This window comes from Bombus terrestris, chromosome 14 (assembly GCF_910591885.1).
Source record: "Bombus terrestris chromosome 14, iyBomTerr1.2, whole genome shotgun sequence".
Classification (NCBI taxonomy): domain Eukaryota; kingdom Metazoa; phylum Arthropoda; class Insecta; order Hymenoptera; family Apidae; genus Bombus; species Bombus terrestris.
The window spans coordinates 6839176-6863384 of record NC_063282.1 but is presented as its reverse complement, the minus strand read 5'-3'; the positions used below and the strand labels follow the sequence as shown (position 1 = coordinate 6863384).

The 24209-nt window shown below is 30.7% G+C and overlaps 3 protein-coding genes and 1 long non-coding RNA gene across 9 annotated transcripts; 2 read left to right on the top strand and 2 right to left on the bottom strand.

The window, feature by feature from the left end:
* The first annotated feature begins 231 nt into the window (after window positions 1–231).
* On the top strand, window positions 232–2410 carry LOC100649234 (testis-expressed protein 10). The gene is made up of 5 exons (XM_003400670.4): window positions 232–432; window positions 491–1670; window positions 1744–1981; window positions 2051–2205; window positions 2282–2410. Exons 1-5 carry the CDS (start codon window positions 232–234, stop codon window positions 2383–2385), a joined length of 1878 nt encoding a protein of 625 aa, XP_003400718.3. The 3' UTR covers window positions 2386–2410.
* Window positions 2211–14169, bottom strand: LOC100650341 (polyamine-transporting ATPase 13A3). Of its 2 annotated transcripts, none has more exons than XM_003400839.4 (18): window positions 13599–14169; window positions 10066–10182; window positions 8637–8704; window positions 8394–8561; window positions 8125–8195; window positions 7789–8055; window positions 7375–7579; window positions 6746–6944; window positions 6335–6446; window positions 6069–6258; window positions 5785–5985; window positions 5505–5690; window positions 5024–5398; window positions 4791–4932; window positions 4545–4693; window positions 4231–4459; window positions 4063–4144; window positions 2211–3783 (listed from the first exon to the last, which is right to left on the bottom strand). In XM_003400839.4, the coding sequence occupies exons 2-18, from the start codon at window positions 10079–10081 to the stop codon at window positions 2736–2738; spliced, it is 3708 nt and encodes a 1235-aa protein (XP_003400887.1). In that variant the 5' UTR covers window positions 10082–10182; window positions 13599–14169; the 3' UTR covers window positions 2211–2735. The 2 variants fall into 2 exon arrangements, with proteins under 2 accessions (XP_003400887.1, XP_012171732.1); XM_012316342.3 differs by lacking the exon at window positions 13599–14169 and adding an exon at window positions 10262–10412.
* A 53-nt stretch (window positions 14170–14222) lies between these two features.
* LOC100647751 lies at window positions 14223–18386 on the top strand. 5 transcript variants are annotated; one of them, XR_001099312.3, is made up of 4 exons: window positions 14223–14588; window positions 15074–15187; window positions 15797–15966; window positions 17644–18386. It is a non-coding gene; the product is annotated as an uncharacterized LOC100647751 (long non-coding RNA). The 5 variants fall into 5 exon arrangements; XR_002308394.2 differs by having other exon boundaries at window positions 14227–14588; window positions 15074–15165; XR_002308393.2 differs by having other exon boundaries at window positions 14316–14588; window positions 15074–15165; window positions 15554–15966.
* Window positions 18387–21408: 3022 nt separating this feature from the next.
* On the bottom strand, window positions 21409–24150 carry LOC100650254. Its single transcript, XM_003400679.4, has 2 exons — window positions 23964–24150; window positions 21409–23794 (listed from the first exon to the last, which is right to left on the bottom strand). Exons 1-2 carry the CDS (start codon window positions 23994–23996, stop codon window positions 21629–21631), a joined length of 2199 nt encoding a protein of 732 aa, XP_003400727.2. The 5' UTR covers window positions 23997–24150; the 3' UTR covers window positions 21409–21628.
* Window positions 24151–24209: the final 59 nt, after the last annotated feature.

Sequence of the window (24209 nt, the reverse complement as noted above, 5' to 3'; positions counted from 1 at the left end):
GTTTTTATAAGAAAATTTTGAAATTACGAGGTGTTTTTTATTACTTTTGCCATATTGTATGCACATTTTTTAACCAACCTGCTATACAGTTTGTAATGACTTACATAAAGTATATTTTTAGGACGATACTAACCTAAAAGTTATATGAACATAACCTAAAACAAATATACATACAATAATTTTTATTAACTAAAATTTGACAGAAATTTATTTCATTTATACTAATTAGTCATGGCTAAGGGACATAAACATTTGAAACGCCTAAAGTCTGAAAAAGCGAAGGTAAAACTGAAAGCAAAGAAAACGAAACATTTACCAAAAGGATTAAATGTCACAGATCCTTCATTTAAAGTTAAAAAGATAGTTATACGAGAACAGTTGAAACAGCATGATGAGACGGACATACTTAGCAAGAGGAAGCTTAATATTAAGGTATTACTCTGTATTTATAATTCTATATTAAGATTCAAAATAAGAATATTATTTTTAGGAGTTATTGTCACGTTTACAACATCATAATTCAACAGTTCGACAAAATGCTGTAAAAGAATTAAAAGAAATTTTGTCAGAACATTCTTTGAAATTATTAAGTTCACAATTTGGACCACTTTTGCAAGGTATTTGTGCGTTGTCCCTTGATAAAGAGAGAGATATTAGACGTAACTCTTTGAAAGTTTTGAGTCTAATCCTTGGACCAGTTTCTAATGATCAACTTAATCCATATTGTGATGTATTGATTTCCTATTTGAGATGCGCTATGACACATATTGATCCTCATATCAAAGAAGATGCCTTACTTTTCTTGGATGTACTTGTACAAAACTGTAGCAATATACTAGCAAGAAACAGTTACAAAGTATTGCCAAATTTTTTAGATATGATTTCCAGATTGCATACAGAAATGAAACCTGGAAGACAATTAGTAACAACCTTAAATTCTAAAAATACTAATGTTAAATGGAGGATAAAAGTATTAGAAAGACTTGCTACTATGTTTAGTTCTATTGTTACCTTCTTTAAATCACAACATATTATCAGTTCAGGTGAAAGTGCAAAAGTTATAACTGTGAATAAAAATACTAGATATATTCCTATTTATACAAATATAAATTCTCAGAATTGTGAAGTTGATTTTGAAAGAATTGACAATGAAGGAAGAAATAACAGTAATAATACTTTAGATGCAGATGAACTTATGAGTTATATAGAATTACTCATGCCACTTATATTTGACAGCTGGATTGAAGTATGTCCAGATGAGAAAAATATTGACTACTCTGCACTTTTGATTTCTACAGAAGCATTGGAATTATTAAAAAGTATTGTAGAAATAATACAATTAATAATTGAATGTATAGATATATTATATACAGAATGTGATGTAAATATGAAATTTTGGTTCAAAAGTAATTTCCAGGATTCTTACACAAAGAATTTCGTTTCAAAATTTCCATACAATAAATTAGGTGCTACAGGATGTTTCCTTCCTTCAATAAGAAATAGAAAACGTCAACAAGATTTTGCTATAGATAATTCATATGACATTTGTTTAGGATATAACTTAGCAATTTGTCAAATTTATGTATGGTTTACATCGATACAAAGTGATGATAAAATGATGTCTAAATTAATGAAAAATTATTGCACATCTGTAATTAAGTATTTAAATGGTATAGTAGAATATATTTCTAGCGTTTTCAATTAAGTTGATAAAACATATGTTAATGTCTTTTTCGTTAATAGGGAAACTTGAAATCTGGTCTGACATAAATAATACTGTATTACCACAATTGACTAAGCTTCTGAGAACATTATTTTTAAAAGCAAGTAAAGTTTGGTACAAAAATTCCCTTGATTTAAGTGAAACTTTACAATCAGTTGTAAATGCATGTTGTAATCAGTCAAAAAGGGAGATGCAGTTACAATTATTTTCTGTGATTAGCGAGATAATGTTAGATCATACTTTACATGAATTGCACAGGTAAATAATTCTACAATCTCTTCTAAACTTGTCCTTAATGTTCTTGCAATAATGTCTAATTTATTATAGGGAAAGTGCATTTAAAGAATTTATCTCAACTTTGCCAAATCTCTTATTAAAGTCAAAAATACATGAAAATACAATACAAATAATAAATAAAATTGTGCTCCGTTATAGAGGTTGGATTCAAAAAGAACTTGTGGCAAATTACAAAGACATTATAGGTAAATATACTTAAAAATATTATATTTATCATTGCATATACGTTTACGAACAATGGCATTATTATTCGTATTACAGAAAATGCTAAAAAGATTGAAATTATCGGATCCGAAGACAACAAACAGTCTCGTCTTATGATATGTAATTTATTTTACTTCTTAGATACCCAGATTTTCTACTAAGCAAAATAAATATATATTTTACATACATTTTTGTTACAAATTCCTACGAAAACTGTATTTTTCATGTTTTAAATAAATTACTAATAAATTACTATTAAAATTTTAAAAATATTATTCGACATTGAAACATTATTAGTAATATGCAATCATTAATTTTATTAAATTATTGATAATTACTTGATAGTTATTACAAACACTATACATGTACAACAATTACAAGCATTATCTTGAAAATGTTTGTACCGTTTTACAGCACCACTCTTAAAGTTTAGAAAATACTTCGTAATACCTACGTACATATATTAGTACTGAAAATTGTAAAATCGGGTAAAGTATTTTCAAGGTACGACTTAAACTCTAGTTACCATATTTGTATTTTGTGGTGATTCATCATCAACGAATGAGTAGTTATCAAATGCGTGCAATCCATCATTGTTTTTAGACTCTATTGTCCTATTGTTTTGTAAATTCGTTTTAGTCTCATTATTATAAGATTTCTCCTCTGGATACGTTACGTTAATGATATTTTCTACGCTCGGAGTTAATGGTAACGTTGGTAATTCTTTACTGAGCGTTGGCCAACTTAAGTTGTTCTTTAGCTCGTGTTCTACTCTCAAATATTGCTTCTTAGATTTCTCAGGTTTGTAAAATTTCGATTTGGATTTTTTCTCAATTAAATACTCTATAACAAACGTTTCAACGAAGAAACAAACTACAAAGTTCGCAAAAGCGAGTGCTAAAATAATAATCCTCCAGTCGTACACTGGAGGCAAGAGTAGTTGAAGCATATTTACTATCCAATTTGCTGGATAAACCGTGATATAAGCGCAAACGATGGTCAATAATATTATGGAAGATATAAATGCAATATTCGTGTAAATTGCTTTTCGATATGGCTTCCCACGTGAAAATATTATAGCCATTGTTATATACTGGAACATAGAAACGCAATAAACGGAATAATTCTCATAACACATATATCCAGTGTCATTGTTGTAAGTGAATGGTGTAAACCATGGAAAAGTGCGAACCGCATGATAAGCGATAGCTTGAAAAATTGTCATTATTAACATATGTACAGACAAAGAGAAGATCGACGTGAAACTTAGCAAACTAGTCATAGGAGGTTTTTTTACTAACTGCTTTTCGTACGCTCGAGTTTTTCCGAAAAATGAAGCAAAGTTAACGATAAGACAGATATCGATGAACAGAAATTCCAAATCTGTCAGATCCGAGTCGATCGAGTAGAGAATAATAACAGATAAAAATTCTGTCAATGAATAGGTGACCATAAATTTGAAAATTCCAAATGACGTAACTAGTGCAGCACGACCTTCCTTTATCACCTTTGGTACGCAGGTTATATCCGGTACTTTGGATGTGAAGGGGCTCGCAACGCTAAAAATGATATTTCGCTGAATGTTACTACACAAATATTCAGAATAATTCTAGAAATTTAAGCTAACTCTCCTTTTAAATAGAAAGTTGTTTCATGTCTTCAAGTGCATAATTAAAATATAAACTGAGAGCAAGCGTTGGCTAAATTTTTAGAATCATTATATAACATAAAAAATATATACATAAATCATGTATGATAAACTTGTCGTATATGAAAGTTAAATCGCCAGTGGTTGTTATGTAAAAAAATTATGTAATTCTTTAGCATTGAGATATTACCTAGATTCTGCTTCGGATAAGGATATGCCTGCGTGTGCAGCTCTCAGAGCACCGCAATCATTAGCACCATCTCCACACATAGCTAGGATGATTGTAAAACATTTTGAAATGGCTATTGTACAGGATAATGAAATTAATGTACGGTAAATGTTAAATGGTGATGCATACCCACATAATAACCAAGTTGCATTAATTCCAACACTAATTGTTGCTTCTGATCGCTGGTCATCCGGGCAAATATTGCGCCACGGACGCAAATTTTTGCTATGATATCTGGATAATGCTCACGCAATAATTGCCATGATTGGCCTGTTAATGCGAATCGATAATTAGTGTTGCCTATATTTCGTTCTATATCTTTCAATTCCAGTATGTTAAGGTTTTTATTATGAAGATTCTGAAAAAATTAAATAGCCAGCTGTTCTCTTCAATTTTTCTGCGTATCAATTTTAAAAATTTCCATTGGAATTTAAGGAATTTACCAATTTTGAAGACATTTCTTGAGCATTGAAATAAATCTCAGGCTGTGATTTATTTTCTTCCATAACTACCGTCACATCTATCACAGATTCTTGCGGCGACAAAATGCCGCATTCTTTTGCAACGCTCACTGCAGTCTGAATGTTATCCCCTGTGAATGTGAAAAGTGAGTGAGTCATTTTGCTATCCAACAACTAATACTAATATGTTGAAATGTCATCGCACGGAAATTGCTAAACTCTAATTACCCGTAATCATTAAAACATGTATGTTAGCTGTTCTTAGCTCTTTGATCACTGGTATAGTTGGTGCCTTCAACCTGTTTTCCATAATAACTAAACCTAGGAATTCAAGGTTCTGTTCGACCGCATCTCGAGGTAATTTCATTATCTGTGCAGGATATAGGAAATTTAATCGAAAATCTAATTGAATATAGAAAATTGGAAGTTTATAAAAGAAATATCAAGTTGATTATTTTTACCTTATTACTATTTTCGAGTAATTTCGTTTGCCCCATAGCTATCACTCGATAACCCTGTTCTGTATAACGTTTTAAACAGATCATTATATCTTTCGGTATGGTTTCGGGTTTGCTTAAACTAAGTATCATTTCGGGTGATCCTTTCGTGTAAACTTTGTACGTATCGGAACCCAGTACGCGTACTATCACAGACATTCGTTGAAGAGAGCTCGAGAATTGATATTGTTGCACTATTCCAATTTCCGATATTTCATTCATATTTTGCGTGAAACTATTGTTTTTTGGCGGTTTCACAATTGTTGGTGCTACGAGATCATATTTATTCGAATGTTCGTTATTGAACTCTTCTAATATCCATCCGGTACTTTCGAACATCTAAAGCAATAATTAATCTAAATCAATAATTAATCAATCCTTTTTTCAATGATACTTCGATTCAAGGATGATTTCTGTATAATTGTAATTTATTATAGTAGATTACCTTAACGTCTAAAGGATCCCCGCAGAGTGTGCCATTTATTAATGTTAAGCTATGACAAGTTAACATTCCCTCAAAAAGAAGATGATTGTTTAATTTGGGAATGGATCTTTCTGCTTCACCGAGAACACCATTCGTGCAAGGCACAATACCCCACATATCTAAACCATCTTCTGTTAAAGTACCAGTCTGTACATAGAAATATACAAAAGATAATTAATTAATATTATATAATATTCTCAGATTTAAATTATATAAGTTACGCAGACTACATTCTTCTAACCTTATCGAAACAGATGCAATTTATACTGCCAGATACGTTAATAACTCTATTACTAATACAGTATATTTGTGCTCGTTTCAATCGTACTTGAGCGTATAGCTTTCCTACGGTCATTGCTGCAGGTAATGCTGGTGGAATTACTATTGTTATTATATCTAAAGCTTTTATCACTATATCTCCCGCTGTAATTCCTCTGGAAACCTGGAGAAAAGAATATTTGTGCAATACTTTATTCAAGAAATGCATTAAGCGTTTATTCTTGGAAATGAAAATATAAAATGTACCTTGGTTACAATAGTGTAAATGAAACCGCATGTTGCGATGAGTGCTAGTATGCCAATAAACTTGTAAGAATCTTGATCGAACTTAAAATCTGCAGGGGGTGGGTACAAGATAGCAGCGACCAAAGAACCTTTACTCGTATGGAATCCTGTTCGAATAACTCGAGCTAGAACTGGTCGGTCGTTGTAACTTCTAATGACGAATGCGAAAAATAGTTTACAATTTATAACGTATGCAGCAATTATGCACAGTTCGAACAAGGTATTACCTTGTTTGGATAATAGTGGTGCCGCTATACATCGTATGATGAGAGCATTCTTTAGAATCGTACAAAACGTGACGCGATGGTAGTGGGGTTTTCGTTACGGGTACAGATTCCCCTAAAATTTTATTCAGTAAGTGAAAACTAATTAATGCAGTAATCCACAAGAGTATTCGAACACTTGTAGAAACTCTTTACGAATGTTATTATCTGTGTTAATATGAAAAATTTTAAAAACTACAATGAGACTATCATGGTTGTATTGATAAAATTTGAAACAAATGTGTATTTAATACAAGTTTTATATAAGTTTTATATAATAGAAATAATATGTAAATAAAAATGTTTTAGGCAGATGTTCAAAAAATTTCGCGAAACATTTACAATTAGTTACAATTAGTTTATGACTAATCATACCAGTCAGCATCGATTCGTTTAAAATGCATTGTCCTGTTAAAAGTACCGCATCGCAAACGACAGTGGCCTGATGCTTGGGTAATTCTATAATATCACCTGGTACTAAATCACTGCTCGGTATATTTTCTGTCACTTTAGAGTTCCTGTACACGCGAACTGTTTCCGTGGATGTGACTGTACCGTGAAGATTGATTTGATTCTGCAAAACGTTTCTCGTTTCAACATGAATATAGGATTTAAAGAGGTCTATGGAAAATTTACATTCGCGCTTTGGGCTTTAGACATTTATAAATGGACTCTGGATTGCTGTAAAATTTCTAAGAAGAAATTACCTTACATACACTGTTCCAGTACATATTATAGAATAAATATAGCGAGGTTGTAAGAACTAGGAAACAAATAACTAGGAAAGGCCTTCAGTTTAATTATTCAGGAACAGACCTGAACTAGTCTTTTTTGCGCATTAGCCTAATCTAGATTAGTAAAATATGACGTTATAAAAATTAGATTTTTGATGAAGCTAATAAGCATTTCGGTTAACTTTACTCTAAAATAAAATTCTTTTACTACGTTTTACTTAAATAATGCCCGTTTTAGAACGCAATAAGGTTTTAGAATAGCGTTTTTACCTTACGAGTTTGTATTATAGAGCTGATAATTCCAAACAATGACATACATATGATTGCTGCGGTATAGTATAAATAGCCTTCTGCAAACCACACACACAGAGTAAATACTTGAAAAATGTAAAATGGATTCAAGACTTCTAACAATAGTAATACGCCTATATTTTGCACAGGAACGCCGATTTCATTGCTTCCGTATACGATCCGTCTATAAAGTGAGAAGAGATATCAGAATAATAATCATTAATTTCAAATAATACTCTGAGTGTTAAATAAAAAATGAATGTAATGAATTAAATATGTATAACGTAATACGGCGTTTTGTACTTGTTAGAGTAATTGCTTAATTATTCCGAATCTCTTAAAATCATGATGTGAATGCATAAATTATCACTTATTAGATTACTTTATCACTACCTAAGGCATTGTTCTTCCTTAGAGAGTCCATGATTATTATTAAGATTAAGATCCGAACACAGCGTGTACTTGTCTAGGCCTACCAATCTAGAAAATGTATTTTGTGTAACGTCCCAGATGTAACATTGTTTTTTGCACCAGAAAGCTTTGACCTCGTACATTTCACACTGTGTGCCATTCTCTAAATTAATCTTCAACTTTTTACACCTGATTTTCTCGACGAACTCCTTGTCATTACTACCCAAATCTCTGAATAAATCTTGGGTACTAATAAAAAAGAAAATCTATTTGAATCTGTGAAGATTATATTGACAGGAAGTTCAGAACTGAACCAACCTGATATTCTTCGCCGAGATAGTCTTCACATTCTTCACGAAATATGATTTATATTTTCCTTGATAGTTATCCTAGATACGAAATTATATCCATAACTATTAATTAAATAATTTATGTTAATCCGAAAGATTAGTTTCTTCGTGGATATTTTAAATAAATATGTTTTGAAGGATGAAATGGTCGAAATTTTGAATATTCGATACGATTGATATTTATATTTTTAAAAATTGATAAACAATTTCTAATGACGCATAATTCAAAATTCTTACAGTTATAAGCAATTTCGTGGCACAACTCAAAGAACACTTGTTGTGAGTAGCATAGAGATGTAATTGGGGATACCAGTGGAACAAGAGTCTGATCCACCCGATGGTTAATACGTAAGAAATATAAGTCAGGATACTTTTTGATCTGCTCTTTTCGAATCCATAAACACGCTAAAAGTAATATATCAAGTTTAATCAAGATATCTGTGAAATTGTACTATAGAATAAATTATTGTAGATATTCACCATGTCTTCATCCTGACCAGTATGAATCTTCTGCCACTGCACTCTCGATGTTTGGTCATCCTTTATCCCTAAAGAAAGAAAATCATAAAAACACAATGATTTCGCTTTTATTTTAAATGTTAAACTGTAAAATATTTTTCAACATTCGATATACATAATGTGTATTAATGAGAGAAATTTTTCGAATAAAACTTTGCTATTATATGTTTTGTAAAAGATTACGTAACAAATAACTTTCATTTGAGACATTTTTCTCTTATATTTTTACTTCCGCAAATATCCAAGGTGACAACTTTTATTGAACCACCTTATGCATGTGTACGGATACTTCAGTGAAAGTATCAAAGTACTAAAGTTTTTACTTCTGATAATTACACACTATGAAACATTAATGACCTACATGGTGTGGAACGTATCAAACATGTAACTAACTCGTGCAGTTTATCGATACGTATCATTTTTGATATAATTTCTTTTGTTCGGGCAATAATAATCGGATCGATATTAATTAATAGCAAGTTATTTTTAGTTGTAAAAATGTCAGTCTTTTCTTTCTTTTTTAGATTTAATGGTAGAACTCGAGTGCAGATTTCTGACGTCTTACGTTATCGTTGCGATGAATCAAAGCTGTTCGCGCGAATCACTCGAAGGAAACGTTTTCCCGTTAGAAACGATAATTCCTTGGCAAACACTATCCGGTTATGTCGCGATAGTGTTCGCTCGTTATCAGGTCATCAGACGTGATTTCATCTTAGATAAAAAAATATGTATTTATAAGGGTTCTGCGGAAATTTGTCATTAGCGATAACTGAGGAACGTGCAGCAGCGAATCTTCTTATCGCTCGCAAATAAAAATTCTTTAGTTATACATATTTGAAGGTTCGCGAATCTCGGTTGTTGACGTTATTGTCAGTTCGAAAGATTAACGAACACGTGGATTGATGTCGTTTACAAACAATTGCTCATTCTATTAACGTATCATTGTTTTATTTACTTTTTTATTTTATCATTAAAATAATATTTTATTTGCTTCAATATCTCCTTCCGTTTCAGGATGTATTTGCAGTAACTAAGTTGTGGATGTTTATGAAATATGCAAATTTACTTTTTCATGAACACAGAAGTGAAAGAAGTGAAATCTACGCAGAAATTTGTTTCATCCGCTAAATATCATAACCAGTAGTATACTCCGAATATTGTATATATTCTTGGGTAATAAATCCTTGAATTTCCCACAGATACATAAGTAAATCTGCAATCTATACAGTTTAATTTCTTCTTTATTTAAGAAAATATGTAGACCTCTAAATTCATGGCGGTATCATAGAGATTTTTGTCATGACTATTTTCGAAAAGAATATCTTGAATTTGGCCTTTCCATCGAGAATTTATACGTGAGAAGACTAAAAAATCAATAGCAGTGACTCACCATTGGATGTTGTCATAACTTTAAACTTTTGCTGCTGATGGTCCTTTCGAGTCCTCAAGTTCTTTCCTTGAACTTGAGACGCCGTCAAATACGGATTTCCGCTTGTACAAGCCGCAGCTAGAATAAAATGTAAAATTTTCACATAAATGAAGAAAACTTTCTATTGGATAATTTTAGAAAATCAATGATCCTTCACTTATAAATAAATGATCAGACTCAAAAGGGATGAAAAGATCGTGTTTAAATCCATTGTAAATGAAGAACAGGTGACCATGTCCCTTGCGAGGAATTAAACGGCGTACGGAAGGAATACTAATGCGGCTATTTCGTGAAAGAAGACACTGCCAGAACAGACGTCAAATAGGTAGTTCGACACTGAACATGATTACAGTGACCGTGCACTTGAATTACGACATAATAAGTTGTTGGCGAGTCAAGTGGCGAAATTACAGCCAGCCACGTGTTCTGACTAATCTATGCAGTCTTATTCAAGTTTTCGATCAAGTACAACCAAATGCAAGTGGAACAACAAGACAATTGATGTCCACCTATGTACACCGGTGAACAGATCAATTAAACTATTCTACCTTTTAGACAGTACTTTTCTATTGTTAGCAAGAGTTTCTTTCTTCATACTGCCTTTATCGTTATTTTTAACACTGAGTCGACAAATTAAAAAACGTATAACATCATACTGCAAGGATAAATATGTTCCTGCGAAAAGTACACTCCACGCATAAATCATTCTAATACAACGATAATTCGATTTTGGGTACCATAGAATTTCTAAATAATCTTCAGAGAGTCTATGTCATAAAGACGAATGATCCATCCTTTACTAAACTATTGTACAATTATCTGCAATTAAAGGAAAAAGAATTGAGATATTCATTCAAAGGATTAATTGACTATGAATGAGTAACGTTAACAAAAAATTTCGATAGCTATTTTTGAAGCAACTTTTATGCGCAGAACTGTTCTTTAAAGACTTATCCTTTATCTGATTGACATTTATCTTAAAAGAACAAGAAGCATATAAACGATCTAATCTGGCTTTTACTGCATAAATTGAAGTCCTTAGCATGTACAGTCTCGCCACCTTTCATTTCCTCATTTCTGATTTGAGATCCTCGTAGACTTTGCAGAAATCTTTTTTTTTATCCAACTCCTTCGATCAATGACGACATAAACGTGTTCGTAGTTCATATTTTCGTATTAAAGCTTCGTATAGTGTAAAACAAATTTCACAATCAGTAATATCAAACGGAGTTGTGGACATTTTTTCAACAACTGTTCAAGGTTCGATTGTATCGGAAATCAAATTGCGATAGATCGGAAAGCTGCATCATGGACATATATCTTTTCTCTGTGATATCATTCTAGCGTGAACCGGTTGAAGAATAAGATAAAATAGGATTGAAAACACGTGCCCTCTTATTTCATTGTCATTTTACAATAATCATGCTTGCTAAAGTATTCCTAGATGATCGGTTCTTTTATTTACCATCTGTTACACACGTGTTCATTGTATGCTATTCATTCATTGCAGAAAAAGATTCCAAGGTGTAAGCTGTCGCAATATCTTCCGCTTGAATTGTCATTTTTAATATAAAATGACGGTTAATAACGATAATTTGTTTGCGTATTCTAACGTCATTCAGATCTTGATATAATTGAGAAATAATTACGATCCTGACTTATACGTGAACGCATTTTTATTTGATGGAATTCTACGTACGCTAATAGCTCTAATTAACGCGATATACTTTATCTGACTTCGTAGTAAAAGTTGTATAGAACGATAAACATTGCTTTTAAATCACAATTCGTGTTATTTCTGTATCAAAGATTTCCAAGTTTCTATCAACGGATTAAAACTTCATAAAAGAATAGCAGAAAATATCTGCAACATGTTTCAGACGTATTAAAATTTACTATAACAAAGGTAATACATTTGATGATAATTTCAAGAACTTCTTCTAATATAGAACAATATATTGCCGATATTTTGTCAAAAGATAAAAGATACTGTTAATATATTGACTTAGAAAAAGACAAAAGAACATATAAGGCAAAGCTTATATGTAATAGAACATTTGATTGATTCTTCGAAAAAAAAAGACAATTTATACATTTGAATACGGTATGTAAGTACTTTCTTCAACATTCTATTGTAGTACTTAAGTGTATTATAGTTAAATAATTTCGACATTTAATTAGAAGAAACCCAATAATTTATCGACTTTATTTTTCCATCTTATAAAGAAGTTATAAAAAAAATTAATTTACTCATCACTCTGAATGAAATTTATGTTAGGGCACAATGTATAGGCATTAAAAAATGAGTGTAAAGATAATAATTTGTTTTTTATTTATGTATGTTGAAGTACATTCTAGCGATAACAGAACTCTTACGTTTAGACCTAATTTATCAATAATCAGCACATAAATTCCAAGATAAAAGAGACATAGTAGTATTGTGGAAATATGATATTTTTATCGCTATTACTCCATTCTATTATGTATAAACATTATCGGCTTCATGCAATACCCATTTTATTGCGAAATGTGTGTCACGAAAGGCTTTTATGTGAACGGTGTTATTTATCATGTCATTAGAAATGCAACTCGCGCTTCTATACTTTTAGGTACAAGTCATTGCATAACGCAATACCCGCAACTTTAGTAACTTGTTCTTTCGCAAAGATCAGTGATCTGTGAATGAGAAATGGAAAAGAGAAACAAAAGTAACGCAAAAATTGATGTCTCATAGAAAAATTCGCGATTGCGTGTATCGTTTCTAAAAAGCTACTTTTCCTTTTCATTCGTGCTGATCTAAATGTTCGAACTCTACTGATTGATGAATTAAACTGTTACTTTCACTATGGTTGCTTGTTTCCGGTTCATTTTTATCAATGACTAGAATAAATCGGTGAATGTATCGTTACATTATTTGTAACAATCGGGAATTATATTTTGATGGTAAAATTAATCAAGATTCTATAAAACAAAAACAAATGAAAGATTAGTTTGTGAAATGTGATGGTACAATTAAGTGGCTGGCAATAAATAAATAGATACTAAAAAATAGTTTTACTTACTGATTTGTTTACCGAAATAAGTGCAAAATTATGTGCAGTTTACGTTATAAAGAGTACGAGAAATAGTCTTCTATTCTTCATTTATTATCAAAAGCAATTATCGTAACATAAGTTGATAAATAATATTGCAAATTTTATGTTGTTTATGCTATAGTGAATACACCCTAGAATGAGTGCTGAAAACGTATGAAACATTTATAGTGGCTACAAAAAGAATTTGTACATATTCTTATTTTGCAATGAAGCATATTGCCATTAGCATCTACACATTCTATATTCATAGTATTAATTTTTTGTAGTCGCATGAAAGTACTATTACAGGATACGAAATTTATCATACATGAATCTAATTAATTGATATGTGAGTATTATAACAAATGCAATAGTGTGCAAATAGCTTTTATAGCTGTTGTATAAATAGAAGAAACATACTCGAATTTTTAATAATCCTTCCTTTGGTCTGATTCCTTTATTTTCACGGGGACGTAGTCCAAGGCTTGTGCACGAGTACGTGCATTCCCAACGAACTTTTAATCGAGCAATTTTCACTGCTACTATATCTTCACAAGAAACGCGAAAGATTTACAAGTAAAGTCCTTGGCTGTAACCTTTTTCTCGCTTCTGTGTTCAATATTACCGATATTAAATAGTAAGCTCACTATGATTAGGACTTATCGATGCATGTGATAAAGACCGAGGAAAATTTTACTTCTTTACTTCAAGGATCATTAAAAGGAAATATCGAAGTCAAAATCAACAGTGATATATATCGAATCGTGTATCGTATCAATATATCGAATTCTAGCAGGAAATGTCACAAGGCTAACGTTTTAATGGTGATCGAATCAAAAATTGATAATGCACACTCTACGAAGACCGATCGGGAATATCAAACGTTTCGTTAAAATGGTTTCGTGATAGTACAGAGAAATTCTAGATAGATTCAATCAATCGAAGCGACCTATCATTTCAACGAATGCACCACTACCTGTTTCGCGCCACGCACCCGGCTATACTGTGCCATTCTGTACCTCTCCTGTAACTCTGGTGTACGAATTTATCCCCTCTCGGTCTAGCTATCGACGATCGCTCACTTTTCTCGCGGCAGAACTTACCAATAGATCGCACACCGATACATATTTAACTCTTTTTCCTGTGGCGACACGTGACTTACGTCAAATCGACGAACTAATTCCGCAAATGGGAGCAGGTGAAAACATGATTATTTGAACAAATCAAGAGCACGTACAGTAACTTACGAAAGTATTCGAACACTTGTAGAAATCTTTTACCACTATATTCTGTGTGTTATACGAAATATCTCGAAGTTTCAGTAACAGTGTAATGAGACCGGTTATCACGGTTATATTGGTACAACTTGAAATAAATCTGAAAATGTACAAGGAAGCTACAACGTATTTAGTACGTATTTTGTAGAAATCGCAAAAGTATTTAGATTAGTATTAATAGAAATTTGTTTTACCTAGTAAATACTCCTTCAAAAATACACCTAAATACACCTTCAAATTTCCTATAAATACAGTGGCTACTAAAAATATTTGCACATAATCGTATTTATTACAATATTTATGTAGTGATTAACTAGGTCCAAGTATGTTAAATAGCATATCATTTACTAATATTTTCATTGCGATTACAAAAATTTGATACTACGAAAATGAAATATAGAATCTGATAAAAAATGGCTTGATTGAAAAATAAGGCTATATGCAAATATTTTTTTAAATATCTATAAAAATCTGCAATTTACTAATAGGCCTAAATATCCAGTACGATCATCTTTAACACTTATTACATGTTTTAAATGGCTATTTATGTTTTATATTAATATTTTATTAAATATATGTTTGTAGTAACTATTTTATAACTTCTATATATATTTTCAGGTCAGTTTCAGATTTAACAAATATAATGAAGACAATCATGTCTCATTAGAACAATAACGAAATTTTGAAGTGTTTTATATAACACCTATAAGGTATACATAAAAATTTTCTATAGTAAGTGTACAAATATTTTCGTCAGTTTTAATTTTATTTGGATTTTGCTGATATCACTTCACTGACGTCAATAAGTCTGCGAGATGAAAATTCATTCACTCGACCGTTTCATGCATCATACAGCACACGCGATACTGTTCGATAAAGAAATACCTTTCATTTACATATATACGGAAGCATGGCAATGATATTTTATTAATACACTACTTATTGATTTTACTGATACATTGTATATTTCATTGACATAATTTGTTATCTTGTAATATCTTATAATCTCGCGATAAAAAAAGATAAGGATAATAATCGAAATTTACATAACATTAATTAAAATTAATTGTTGGTATAAATCATATATTGTTATTTCAGAAATATAAGAGAGATAAAAGCTATTTACTTATAAAAAGCATAAAATAGTTCTTAAACTATTTACCTCATTATTATACAGAATTATATATTTCATCAAAATAATTTGTTGCTTCATAATGAGAGGAAAAAATAATGTAATAGAAGAAAGTTATATGTGATTAATTAGAAAAGAGAGAAAAATCGTTGGTGTAAATCATATACCGGTGAAGAACTTGTATTTAGAGATTATTATTTATTTTCTAGTTTCACAACGTTCCACGTAAAAGATGAATTACGATAGCAACTGCAAATTACGAGTAGCTGAAATGCATTGACAAGTACTCAGAGAAGCAAGTTAACATCTATTCGTTAATGAAAATTTCGCATAGTTGTTCATATACGATAAGATCATTTCGCGTTTTTCAACAACAGAGGTAATGCATTTAGCTTATTGTAAAACCTGTTTTTTTTCTTTTATTCTGTGAAACATTTTATTTTGTCTCAACAAAAATAAATGTCAATCGACGATGTTGAAAGATGATTTGTTAGATTAAACATGTAATTGATTTAGTGCTTAATCACTTAAATCACTTTGCGTTATTCTGAGATCCGATTTTATCTTAAAGTAGCTTTTATATAATTGCGTTGATATAATTATATAATTTATAACATTATTTTACCTTAATACATATTTGATATAAGTTCTTTTTAATATTTTTTTATTTCCATCATTTTCTATACTGCAATATATTGTTTTACATCTTTCCTCGTGCATTATTATTTAGCACACACATTCATTTCTTACAGACAAGACAGTAACGCGCGATTTGAAGGCCTAATTCTATTTTGGCACTTAAATATCCAAGCTTATCTTTTAATATCCACAAAATCTTCCTTGTCAACTACAACTCAAAATACTTTTCAAACTGATATATTTTTGCTCGTAATTGCGGCTTTTCGAATATTAATGACGATTTAATAATGATAAGGGATTGTCAATATGGATTAGTTTTGCACGTGATGGCAATTAACACAAAACGCTCAAATAATAATAATAATAAGAACAGATACTAAGAGTGTTTATTGCAAAATTTTAAATTCACGCAATTTGAACGCTCAAAAATTTTGTGTAAACTTGGTCTAGACAAAAAAGGAGCCTATCTAATAGATTTAAAATATTTTGAGTTTTACTTCTTTATATGAACGTCGAATTTTAGTTTCTATTATTTAGCGAATAAACAGGCCGAATGTATAATATGTAAATAACCATATATTTTCCATTTAGAAATGGGTGTAATAAAATAGAGCAAGCATACAGTCTGAGATATATTTATCAAACAGCGATATTTCAGATAAAAGGATATACGAATAATATCACGAAAATGCCTGATGATAACATTGTTACGTGTCGCGCTCATCAGCAAAGACATCCTCAACATGATCGCTTATCTCGAGACACACAGTCTAACATGAGCCACTGTCATTTGCGGTAACTTTACCGGTTGTTGATTTTAATTTCGAAAATTATTGATCATAATATGTTATTCTACGACATCCGTGTTATTATATCATGTCGTAAAATCTTGCTGGAACTAATAGCCAATAATTCTTGAAAATCAAAAAATAAAAGAAGGATAAATATTTATTTATTGCTATTTCATTAATTCTTACGATTAATAAATAATATAATGGCACTAAAGATGTAATTACTTCATAGGTTAATGAACTTAAAATAGCGAAGAATCATAATTTATGAAACTAATAATTCCTATTAAGTTAATTTTTTCTGCTTTTAGATAAAAAATGAGGATGGGAGTAATATTTTTGAAGTATAGGGTTTGAATTATATAATGTTCAATATAATATAAAAATAAAACTTTTAATCAATCAAATGAAGGCATTTATAAAGATCACAATCAATCGAGAGGAGATTACGATAGTGCTCCGATCTTAAACGTTTTCTAAACAAAAATAAATATTTTTTGACGAATGCGTCATCGTAATATCTGCATTGCATATCCCTATAAGATTACTGTCTCGTTTGCACTTTAATCAGTCAAGCTTATCGAATGTCTCTTTAAATTTATATATGGCGCAATTTATATTTGCAGGTACAACAAAACAGTGAACTAAATGAGCTCGAATCAATAATAAAGCACATCTGCACATACTTTAGACATTTGTTTTATTAGAACAAATATAAGGTTCATTACATTACAGAAGAATCGCCAAAGAAGAGTTACCAAACTACTTAGAGGGGAGGATGAAGTGGAAGGACAGAAGAATATCAGCAAGATTCAGATGTGGAAACAAGACCAAAGCAAGGGAATACTGGAAAGAAGAGGGAGAAAAAAGATGCAGACTAAATAAAAGGAAAGAAGAAGACCTGAGACATGTAATAGAAGAATGTGAAATAACGGGAGGACCAAAGGACATAGAAAAAACACTAAATGAGACTGGAGAAGGATTAACAGAACTAAAAGCAATAATAAAGAAGAGAAGGGCAATACAAGACGGGGAAGAACGACAAGAAGGAAGTATAGCAAGGAGGCAAAAGCCCAAAGTTACAATAGTTCTTTAGTCATTAGTTTTTAGTTTTTAATCTTTTTTAGTTTTTAGAGATAGAATAATTAAGGCAGTGCAATGTAATAGAGTGGATAAGAGGGGAGGTAGATATATAAGAAGCGAAATAGGTACAAGAGATGTAAAACCGAAAGTTCGTCCAAGGCACGGACTAAGCAATAATAAATAATAAAATAATAAATATAAGTTTCATAAATTACCACATTGAAAACATTCTTGAAAATCATCAGTATATGTCTGGAAAATTACAAATTATTCTCTAATTACAAAACGCTGCAAAAAAAACTCTGACTGTAATTTCAAATTCTTATGATTCTATTTGAAATCTTACGTAAGTACATAATTATATGGAATTTTTTGCCACACTGAGGGCGAGATTAGAAATCGAACTTCGTTTAACATAAAATTTATCGATGGAATGGAATATGAATTATTGGAAAATCTACCTACAAAAAAACACTTTTCAGATCAGTTATAAGATTAAAAATTTGTATTTCTTTAGAAATTTTTAAATCAATCATGAAAAAAGGAAGTGAAAAAGTAATTTATCACAGTTCAAAGTACAATGAATAGAAATTAGTTCTGAAATCATTATTTCCACTCTTCGCGTCGATGATGTTTGTTGCCTTCTTATCATAAGATCAGATATCTGCATTACTTTCCGGTTTAACTAGCGGATCGTGTAATCACAAATTAATTTTCGTTTACGTGTTTTTACCCGCATGCTCATATGTTGTATGATTTTATTGTAACGCAGGTATCTGCCTCACGAAACTAATACGAGTAAATTGCACTTCATAATCACACGATCGTACGCCTAGATGCCTAACATCGGATAATCAGGGCATATCAAGGTTGATCCAATAGATCCCCATTGGCGTACATGCGGGTTGTATTATAAAGATCTCACTTATGAAGATTCTGCATCATCAGTCCTACGCTTGTGATCGGCGAGGGCTGATATCCAGGCTAATGTCAGTGAAATTAAGATCATTGCTGATGCAAGTCTGCACCTTCAAGTGTCCTCGAAATATTTAATCGCCTATATTATTTCCAAATTTCACTAGTTATCTCTCTTTCAACGTAATTGGCATTAAATAAAAAATATTTAGATAGTTCCATTGAAAAGTATTTAGTCCAATATCTCAAAATACATCCTCGAGAGTATTTTTTAAATAACAAATTTTTCGCAAAAAAGAAAAACATATTATCCACTTCTAAATGCGCCAAAAAGTATGAAATAATTTCTTTTTTATTTATGTTATATTCGGGCACATATGCAATAATGGTTCAAGTCACCCACTTACTTACAACACAACATATTCAATATATTGCAACCTTTTCGAAGACGGCGCAAAATGCCATGAAATGTTTTCTAGTTTAGCAATACTTGAGGTTTATATTAACAAATTTCAACCTGTTTATCTTTATATGATTCAAATTTCAACAAATTTATATTTGATTACATTAAATTGCGATATATTGTAGCACAATGTCACCAAGAACATGTTTTAATAATGGCCAAATTGGTAAGCGCCGCTTGTATCCGAGCGGATACAAATTGCACTCGATGTATTAATAGTGGAGAGATTAAGGAAATTATGTGTACAACAAGCTAGTCACTAACTTACGATACAATCATTACAATTATCGATGTTGTATAATTATAAATAGAAACAGACTATATATTAGTAGCATTTTTAATTTTGCACCGCCTTCGAAAGGGTTGCAATATACATTTAATATGCTGTTTAGTAAGCAAATGAATGACTTTAACCGTTGTTGCATATGTGTTGAAATAGAATATAAATAAAATAGAAATTATTTCATACTTTCTAGCGAATTTCGAAGTCGGTAACATTCTTTCTAGAAAAATTTTTATCTCACATTTATTAGCATAGCGATCAATATTACAAAGCCAACGTAGAATGATATTCATTATCGTTAAGATGATGGTAATTTATTTTTATCTATTTATTATTTACTTCAATGTTTAATCCTTTTAAACGAATCCGGAGAATAATGTTTTTTATGGCGGAAACACGAGTTGAAGCCTATATTGAAAATCACAATCGTCGAACAATTTCCTCATGCAGAGTAAATTACTGAAATAGCGCTCGCAGGCTGCTGCTTTGAATGCAGTACACAAAGAAGGAGTAATTCTAGAGGACCGTTGCATACAATAAAATCAGCCAAGGAATCACAAGTTATGTTGGGACGAAACATATCAATTTCTGATGGTTTGATAAACGACGCAATGGAAATCGTAAATGAATTTACATGGTCAGCACTTCGAAGAAATCAGCTAGAAGTGGGAAAATTGCCGGAGTATCAGTACTTACATAATTTAATGGCGAATCCATTGCAAGCAGATTCAAAGATACTGTTAGCTACATTTCAATATCTCTAGTAGTAACAACGAAGGTTATGGAGAAGTTGAGCGAAGAATATTACCCTTAATTTTAAGTTGAACAGTAGCCGTATATAAATTATAAGAGACTACACTAAATAGAGTAATTGATCTTGGCAAAAAAAATTTCGCCAAGATCTACGTTGCTCTTAGTCGTGTAAAAAATTTGGACAACTGCCCAATCTTATTACTTCCAGCGACAAGTTTGTGAAGAAACTACCAGACAAAATGAAATAAAATGGGTGAATAATAATAGATCATTTGCAATAACAATATTTTACAGTAAACAAATTGGAAAAATTTTGTAAATGGGACCAATCGGTGAACTAGTCTTACAAGATACAGAAGGTTTCATTCCGATAATTCAATCCAGAGAGTAATCGACGACCATTAAAATTACATTTTTGCAAAAAAGGTAGTTTACAATAAATAAATTCAAATATTTTTTGGCGGGACCAGTGAGAGAACATGTCCTACGAGATACAAAAGGAATCATCCCGATTGGTCAAACCGTCTCGTAGAAATCGGTGAACATACATGCAAAAGAAAAAGAGTAAGATTACTTATCAAATTAAGATACCTCCATTTTTTCCGAAGTCGGTATAAAAATAATGCTGATGATTGCCGATGGACCGATTTACGATTGAAGATTGTAATGATATTCAGTAGCAGATAACAGGAATGAGAATTCTCTTGGTCAAAGCTATCATTTATGTCAGTAAAACAACGTTTATCTGGAAGTTAATGAATAGAAAATCTTGAACTATTAGATAAGAATGCATGGAATATTTAGTACTACAATGATACAATAGTTAATTTTAGTATCTTGTTTCTAATTGTCTGTTTTATATTGTTATGTTGAAGAATTTCTGCATTTGCAATATTCTGTTTAAAGTAAAAAAATATATTTTTTCTTTTATGTACAAAAATTGAAGCATGCAGTATTTACAAGTATCTTATTTCTGCAATAGCATATAAATAACGCAATGTAAATGTATGTAAATATGAAATCTTTCAAAACTTTTCGATTTAACAATATTTATTATTTTAACCGCAATTTCCAACGAACTGTTAAATTGTCCGCTACATTGTGCCAACGATGTTTAATTTTTATTACTGTAATTGCTGAAAATGATGTCCATATCTAACTGAGATAACATTTCGTCGTCAGAGTCATTTTCGGTATCGCGAGATATATCACACATAGATTTTGAAGTTCCGAGAAGCTCTTTTTCTGCCAACTTATCAGGTATTTTCGGTGAATCTAATGTAGCTACAGATGCAGAACTTTCTGGAAGTGTTAGTGTATCAGCATTTTTAAACTGCAGTAATTTAGACCGTATAAGAGGAGAAGAACGTTCCACTTCTTTATGACAAGCTGAAGAAACTGTTTTTTCTGAGCATTTATCAATACCTATTTTTTCAAACAACATATCATTTAATTTGTCAGACTCAGTTCGTTTAAGAGAGATATTTGCTGCTGTTGAATGCTCAGCATTTGTTTGTAAAATTTTGAAATTACGAGAAAAGAATTTTTTCTCATTTATATCTGGAGTAGATCTTTTCAAAGATCTTAATAAATCTTTAGCTCTTTCTATATCATCATTCTGTATGTTATCCTTTTGTTTTGTTAGTGACAGTTTAAATTTTTGTTTCTTACTTTCTTCCTTTGCATGCTCTAAATTCTTAGACATTGAAGTATTAAAATTCTTTTCAATTTGTGTGTCTGTAATTTTATTGAAAGACACTGAAAAAGATACGTCAGTGTCAAAATCCATTGGTTCGTCTGTATTTTCGTCTATTCCGATCGAATTTGTAGAGAAACTTGAACCTTTTTTAGTAACACTTTCTATATTCTTTCCGAAATATATTGGCTTTTTATTATTACTATTGTTTTTCTCAATAAACTGACTATTATCTTTTGATGAGTGTGCCTTCAAAGCTGTTGCAGAAATGCAATCTGCTTTCTCTTTTCCTTCTGTCTTCATTCTACTATCTGAAATATTTCCAAAAATTGCTTCCATATACTCTGTACGTTCTATTGTGCCTTCACTAGTATAAATTGCTAACAAACTGGAGGGTGAAATTAGAATTTGATATTTATTCAAAACAAAAGTTCCAGAAGTTCTTAAAAGGCCTACATCATGTAATAGTACAACAACATTAGGTTCTAACAAATCAGGATATTTAAGTGGTATATCTTTGTGTACAATTCCATGAATTTTATCTGTGAAATCTTTCAAAACAATAGGGGGATTATCATGACTATAGTCTATATGTTCTATTATTCCTGCCAAAAATTCAACTTTTGTACTATTGAAACCATTCATATTTGCTGTTCGTTTAATAGTAGCAATATCATGACCTTTCAGAAAATTATCTGGTAAATCACCCAACATTAATTGCCAAGGACCTTCTGTAAATAGATTTTTTGTATTTTGAGAACAATATTCAGACAGATTACTTGAATCAGTCTCTTTTGTTGTCATCTCACTTTCTTCCAAACTATTTAAATATGAAATACATGATATATTAGTGTCTATATCATCTGGTAATAACCCAGCTGGACCAGGAAATTTTCTGATTAATGTCATTTTCTTATTAGACCCTATTTGTGGTTTAAATATAGGTAAATAGTTTTTTGTAATATCATTTTTGGCTTGTATATTATCTGTAGGGTTCTGTTTTAACACATTACACAATAACTGTTTCCTTGAATTCTCAAACAAAGGTGGTTTAGAATTATCATTATTTGATCTATTTTCAGTTTTAGAAGTAGTCTTAGAGATTTGACATTTTTTTTCGTTATTGAATACTGTATTTCCTACCTTTTCATTAATTTTTGGTACAACTTTTTTTAACTCTAAATTCTTTGTATTATTTTCTATTACTTTATCCTGTATATTTTTGTTTTTGAGTATTCCAAGTACTAAATTTTTCCTAGGTAATTGATTATTTTTACAGCTTTGTACTTGATTCACAGAGGTGTTTGATGAAGTATTATCACATAAATTTTTCAAATCACTGAACGCATCTTTAAATTCATTCTTATTAAATATTTCAAGAATTAAATTCTTTCTTGAGTCTTTATTTTTATCACATTTCTCTGTACTTTTATTTGTGGTACTTTCTTTCCATGATACATCATGGTCAAATGAAAAAATTGAATCATCATTTATATCTATTTTACGTTTTTTAGGTTGACTTTCTTGATTGTCCTTTTGAGAATAATAATTATTTACTTTCTCATCTACGTCATTCAAGAAATCCTAAAAATATACATTAAAAGATTATTTGTGTAATTTTACTGTACTTTGTTATTTTATGATCTATCTGATATGGTATCTTATAAAGACAAATAATATTTTATTTAGAATATTTTTTACAATTATTTCACAAAACTTATAAAATTTGACACAAAAAATGTTTTTAATTTACCTGATCAAGATCCCAATCATCACTCTCAAACATTTTTCTTAAACATCAGTTTTGTTTTAATATATTTTTAATTTATAGAATATTTGTCTTTTCAATAATTAGTAACATATATACATTAGTTTGTATCGACACGTGTAAAATGTCAAATATTTTAATCATTGACTATGTAATAATGAAGATGTTAAATTTTCGGTAAGTTTGATTAAAATGGCAACCGTATGGGCGGGTATTTTGAATGGTAATACA

What these genes read in the sequence shown, in the direction of transcription:
- LOC100649234 (XM_003400670.4), top strand. Translation starts at nt 232, where the DNA reads ATGGCTAAGGGACATAAACATTTGAAACGCCTAAAGTCTGAAAAAGCG. An exon ending in TGTAATTAAGTATTTAAATG is followed by an intron (nt 1,671 to 1,743) that starts GTATAGTAGAAT and finishes TTTCGTTAATAG; the next exon opens with GGAAACTTGAAATCTGGTCT. An exon ending in AAATTACAAAGACATTATAG is followed by an intron (nt 2,206 to 2,281) that starts GTAAATATACTT and finishes TTCGTATTACAG; the next exon opens with AAAATGCTAAAAAGATTGAA.
- LOC100650341 (XM_003400839.4), bottom strand. An exon ending in CCACGAAATTGCTTATAACT is followed by an intron (nt 8,196 to 8,393) that starts GTAAGAATTTTG and finishes TTTCGTATCTAG; the next exon opens with GATAACTATCAAGGAAAATA. An exon ending in AAACGAATCGATGCTGACTG is followed by an intron (nt 6,447 to 6,745) that starts GTATGATTAGTC and finishes ATAAAATTTTAG; the next exon opens with GGGAATCTGTACCCGTAACG.
- LOC100650254 (XM_003400679.4), bottom strand. Translation starts at nt 23,996, where the DNA reads ATGTTTGAGAGTGATGATTGGGATCTTGATCAG. An exon ending in ATGATTGGGATCTTGATCAG is followed by an intron (nt 23,795 to 23,963) that starts GTAAATTAAAAA and finishes GTATATTTTTAG; the next exon opens with GATTTCTTGAATGACGTAGA.